General features: G+C 42.4%; 1 protein-coding gene across 1 annotated transcript; it reads left to right on the top strand.

Moving 5' to 3' along the window:
* Positions 1 to 1,300: 1,300 nt before the first annotated feature.
* LOC135592987 (zinc finger protein WIP2-like) lies at positions 1,301 to 3,654 on the top strand. Its single transcript, XM_065082751.1, has 2 exons — positions 1,301 to 2,038; positions 2,884 to 3,654. The coding sequence occupies exons 1-2, from the start codon at positions 1,481 to 1,483 to the stop codon at positions 3,328 to 3,330; spliced, it is 1,005 nt and encodes a 334-aa protein (XP_064938823.1). The 5' UTR covers positions 1,301 to 1,480; the 3' UTR covers positions 3,331 to 3,654.
* Positions 3,655 to 6,000: the final 2,346 nt, after the last annotated feature.

Raw genomic sequence — 6,000 nt, 5'->3', positions numbered from 1 at the left:
CAGAGGAAGAGGGGAATAATTTGCACCCTTGAGGGTTTCTGGCTATTGCTACCCCACACATCTGTGAGACTCTTTGCCACCCGTGAATGAGCTTACACCTTTTTTCGGAGCAGTGATGCACATGATTCCTCCATAGCATCTCCAGTGAAACCTACACCACTATCTTCTTCTCTCTTCATGCTGCAGGAATGGAGAATTATTATCAACCTCAGCATCTCTGCTAACTCATACCTTGGACCTTGTGTGACTGTCTGAAATATTACCCTAAAAAACTCTGCCTTCTTCTCCAGACGCCTACGGCACAACTGTTGGCATTTGTCTAGATTTGTCATCTGATGCAGCACCCACTTTGGAGTACCAGGGCTCCGTTTGGATGCTCAAGGAGCAGGCCTCACTGCCAGGGGAAGAACCAAGACGGGTTCAGCTAGCTCACTAACTGTAGACAACGAGAGTCTCTTCAAAGCTTAAGGCATACGAGGTGTGAGAGAGGACCGGACTTGTGCATATGTGTAGGCCATGTCTATGAGCTGCAACTCTAGCCGCGAGATCTGGCTGCCATTTTCTTCTGTACTACACTCACATATTCTCTTCCTTCAGGGAAGATGATTTACTACTTAGGAGATACATGTAACAACAGATTGATCTGTAATATTCTCTTTGTTCTGTACTGGAAAAAGGGTTTCAGAGTTTTAGGAGGTGCAACGATCCAAATCTTTATCTGCATCTGACCAGAGTTGGCTCAGTTCAGTTTGCTGAAACTTTCATCTCGACAACATATATGTGTTGATAGTCATTGCTTGTCTGTTCATGATCTTTAAGAGAGATGTATCAACACCATCTAGATAGGATGTGATGCCATCATCACAGCAGAAAGCTGGAAACAGGGCAGTGGATGACATCTCTCTTTCACAGTTCGATCATATGATCATCATGCCGAGTCTTCTCTTCCACCAACTTCATCAAACTGATCACAATTATAACTGAGCGGAGTCGAGCCGAAATCGGCTCAAGGCCAAGCCAGCCGATCTCTCCTAGGACGTAAGACTGCATGAAGCTACTGGGAGAGAAGGCTTGATGGATAGGCTCGTAGAAAGCTGAGCCAGCTCGGCTGTTTACGTCATGGCATGTTTGTATGTGAATATAGTTGTGTTTACTTAATCTATCCATCTACGTTTTTATCATCACTGGTCTCTTTTTATCCGTCTTTTTCCTTCTTTGCTTTTCCTTCGTGTTTTTTTTTTTTCTTCTTTCTCTTCTAACTTTCCCCTTCTTTGTGTTCTTGGCAGTCAGGTAGTTCCTCTCTCTCTCTAGATCTCTTTCAAATGAATTATTTAGTCATCCTTGCAGTCTTGATAGTCTATTTATTTTGGTGATCGAGGCCTCTCTCTCTCTCTCTCTCTCTCTCTCTCTCTCTCTCTGCTACTTCTGTCTACCTTTATACAGATCCATCAGTCTCCTCTATTTTCTCCCATATTCTGTCATGGCAGATCCCTACACTAATTTCTTCATAGGAATCCACCAGCACTACGCTTTCACCTCCAAGCCACCTCCACCATCAATTGCTCCTCAATTCTACAACTTGAGCACGCAAAGCTACACCAACGCGTTCATCCCAGGGCATCCACCCTCTCCTCCACTTAGAGAGCCTCTTCCTCTCCTCAGCCTCAGCCCCACGAGGCACCAAGAGGAGGACGAGGACACCTCGTGCAGTGCCTCCACCGAAGTGGCCAAGAACAAGGCCTCAGGTGTCGATGATGAAGCGGATGATGTGGTGACTGTGGCTCTCCACATCGGTCCCCCAAGCCCTGGTGCAGTTGATCTGATATCAAGACTCCCCTCCACCTCAGAAGATCGTAATGGAGAAAAGGGAGCAGAAGGTGGCGACGAGGTGGTTCCTTTAGGCTACCCTTCCAATCCCATAGGAAAGCTCAACAAAGGCCAGTATTGGATTCCAACTCCTTCTCAAATCCTTATCGGACCTACCCAGTTCTCTTGTCCTGTATGCTACAAGACTTTCAATAGATACAACAACATGCAGGTAATGCATTTCTTCCTCTATTTCTCGGACTCGTTAGCATGTTCTTTTGCTTCTCATCTCAGATCTTGATGATGAGAACTGTATTCTGCAACATAAAGGTCTGTTGGAGCTATGTAGCATTTGGCTTCCCCTCCTTTTTATGTGATTGAACCTGACATAGGCTATATTCCTCACAAATTTGGTGCTTTTTTGGAGCTTTTGATATGTGAAGCATCGGTAGTTGTGAAGAATCCTGAACAAACTTCTTGCTTTCATGAATTAAAATAAAAAGTTCTGAAAATTCTGAAAATAATTTAGTTCTCAGGGTGACTCAGATGATCCGCGAGGCAAATCAGGATCTTCAGCACTCAGGCCACTGGCTCAAGAACTCGAGTCCATATAAAGCCTTACAAATGAGCTAGCTGCTTTCCCCAGAATAGTGAGAGACAGTCACCTCTCTCTCTCTCTCTCTCTCTGGATCTTCACGCAAAAGACTGAAATTCTTGTGACGCCTACTCAAGTCTTTTGAGTGACAGACCAACTAGCGAGGTGTTTCAGATTTAACAGCAGATAAAAAAAAAGAACCGATGCAATCATATATTAGTATAAATCTTGAACATGTATGAAATGGACATGATATAACTTTTCTGACTCCTAGTTAGAAACAGCATATTGTTTTTCTCTTATGCTTTGAAATTCTCATGTGGAATCATTCCTTTTCATAATCTTCCTAGATTTCAACATGTTATGTGCATGACATACATTACTTCGGATGATAATATGTGACACCTGTCTCAAAAATAAGTTGATCTCTTATACTTTATGATCTCATTACGACGGGGGTCTTTAATTGTGCTGAATGATAGATGCATATGTGGGGACATGGATCGCAGTATCGGAAGGGACCAAAGTCTCTGAGGGGCATTCAACCTACGGCAATGCTGAGGCTTCCATGCTACTGCTGTGCTCCTGGTTGCAGGAACAACATAGACCATCCGAGATCAAAGCCACTGAAGGACTTCAGAACCCTCCAAACGCACTATAAAAGGAAGCATGGAATCAAACCCTTCATGTGCCGCAAGTGCGGTAAGGCCTTTGCAGTGAAAGGAGATTGGAGAACCCATGAGAAGAACTGCGGTAAACTGTGGTACTGCGTCTGCGGCTCCGACTTCAAGCACAAGAGATCACTGAAGGACCACATCAAGGCCTTTGGGGGCGAGCACGCTGCATACGACATCAACTGCTTCGAGGAGGAAGACGATCCATCATCGGAGATCGAACAAGATTGTCAACAACGAAATGAGCAAAGGTGACATGATTTTTAGCTAGCAGGTGCCCTCCGTTATCGAGTTAACTAGCTCATAATAATATTGCTTCTTCGAGTGTCTTGGTTTCGGTAGTATCATGCCAAGTTAGAAGATCAATCTATGTGGGCTAAGGTCTTGTACATGAAGTCATACTATTATCTTTACTTTGTTCGTGCTAGCCCTAATAATTTGCTAATGTAATGGAGTGATCGGCTGTTAAATTGTTATGTTTCGAGGAACCGATGAACAGCCTCTTTTGTTTTCCTTGTTTTCACTAGCATGTATTCCATTTGTATCGATCTATCTATTGTTCTGTTTTAGTTTTGTGTATTTTCCTGGTTTTCCTCTCGCTCGAAAACTCACTGCCTACAGGAAACAAAGCAATGTGTTCATGTTCTGATGCTGCTTTTTCTCCTCTCATTAAGAATCAATTTTCCTCATTAATAAACAAAGCAATGCTTTCTCTTTCCGATCGGGCTTAGGGAAGGAGATTTCAGTAGTAAATGCTATCTGCTTTTGGTTCATGGCAATTGATATGTGATAAATGTCCTTTTCTTCTTTCTTCACGTCTTTTGTTGAGATGAATCACATACACATACACATGCACACAAGAGAGGCTATAGATCACGAGGATGGTTATTGCTTTATTAGACAGTTTAGATCCTCTACGAAAAGGCTTTTCTTGCTCTCGAAAGAGTTTGGATCCTCTACGTACCAATAATTGACACTCTTAAATCCCAGGCCTTAAGCTTGTCTACTATTAACCATATCGATTTATATATACCCCAGCAAAAAATATACATATATACCACCTTTCTTTTCTTAAAGCCCCTTTCGATGAACTTCTCGCGCACAACTGGATGCCGTCTTCCTTCCTTTCCTTGCCTTGGATATGGCTGCCTATAAAGGAAAGACAACTACCAAAAGTAAGCTTCTCAAACAGGAGATTTCGAAGGGTTGCATGGATCCGTCATATCACTATCCAACTTTTTCTTCTTCGTGTTGTATTGTCGTCCGTCATGTTTTTCGAAGCATACGAGCGCAGTTCGATACGCATTGGAAACTCCTTAGGGAGCACATATAATGCATCCTCTCATGTTCTATGCCTCGGAACAGTACTGGACATATCTGTCAGAATGATTGGCATACCTACACAACATCCACCCTCAAGAGAGAGCGAGAGAGAAGGAATATTAAACGACAATGATGCCACAACCGGAACAACAGTTAGCAGAATGGGTTGCATGATCAATGGATATCGTTGGTGCAAATTTATTATGTGCAGAGAGAGAGAGAGAGAGAGAGAGAGAGAGAGAGTAGTCAATACGAGGCATATCGACGGGTCATATCAATCAGACTACAACCGGTCCATCAGAAGATCTGCGTGTAGTGTAGTGTAGTGTAGTATATAGGGGGAAGTGAACAGTCTGTCTTGGAGTAGTAGTAGGCCTTCCCCAACGTGAGCGAGGCTCCACATTTCCCTGACCTTCCCCATACTTGATCCTTACGCTGTGTCCTCTTGTCCTTTTCAATGGCCTGTCATCTATATATTCTCTGTTCTCTGCACATTGTCTGTCTTCCGGCGAAGCATGATACAGATAGAGGGGGTGTAGCTGATGAAAACCTACCCGAATCCAATCCTCATTTTAGATCCGAAAACCATAGCTTATTAGATGGATCTACATCGATCCCCATCGAACATAACAAAACGAACGTGTCTGCAACCCAACAATGACAGGTCAGATCACTGGAAACGATTGACAAGATGGACGGGAGCATGGAGAATTGCCGACCTGAGGCCTGAGAATTCATTGTCTTCCTTACCAAAACCTTCTTTTCTGCAGAATCTCCCATGTACTGTTACATGTTTCGTGACAGTGCAACCTACTGTTCTTAGCCTTGAAAAGGAGACACTGGACCGACTCCCTCATAAATAAATCTGTTAATTGCTTTTGCTGCTTGCTTTGCACTGGAGATTACAAGGGTGGTTGATATTAGTTTTCTCAGACAAATATTAGAGTTCAAAAGATCTTATCAAAACTCGGTTGTCATGGAAATGGCCGATTGCTACAACATCAAATGCCTCTCATCACTGGACTTTACAGATAAATAGAGCTTTGTTTACTTTCCGACGACATTTTTGTACATATGTTAGTGGCTAAGATATGACGTTAGTTAAAGAAATAAAGAGGAAAAAAAGAGAAATAATCATTAAAAATATTCATGCGTGTGAGATTAAAAGAGGTTGACTGAGAGGATAGTTTGGCATCGTCAAGGATTCAAAGAGTAAGTTTGGCTCGTAATCTATACTTTTAGGTTGAATCGATATCTAACTCAATTCTCTCACAATCTGATAATGGCGATAATCTCATTCTATCGAGTTATAACATAATTCAATATGATATGGGACATCATTGAGAGCATGAGATACAGCTCCAAACGCTGATACATTGTATTTCATGGATCATATTCACAAGGAAAAAGTCAAAACTCTTTTTCTTTGGTTGGCTTTTTGGAGAAAGAAACCCAATTCTTCCGATTTGATCGATCCATAAAAACAAATCTACTACGACTTTTGTTTGTATTCCATGTGTTCTTTTGTTTTAGCTGTTTCTTTCACTGCGTTCATCCTTTTTGAGATCTTTCCGTTTTACAGAAACATGTGTGGGCCAGGGT

Source organism: Musa acuminata, chromosome BXJ1-9 (assembly GCF_036884655.1).
Source record: "Musa acuminata AAA Group cultivar baxijiao chromosome BXJ1-9, Cavendish_Baxijiao_AAA, whole genome shotgun sequence".
Taxonomy (NCBI): Eukaryota; Viridiplantae; Streptophyta; class Magnoliopsida; order Zingiberales; family Musaceae; genus Musa; species Musa acuminata.
The sequence above is the reverse complement of the archived record's forward strand: the minus strand, read 5'-3'. Positions and strand labels throughout refer to the sequence as shown.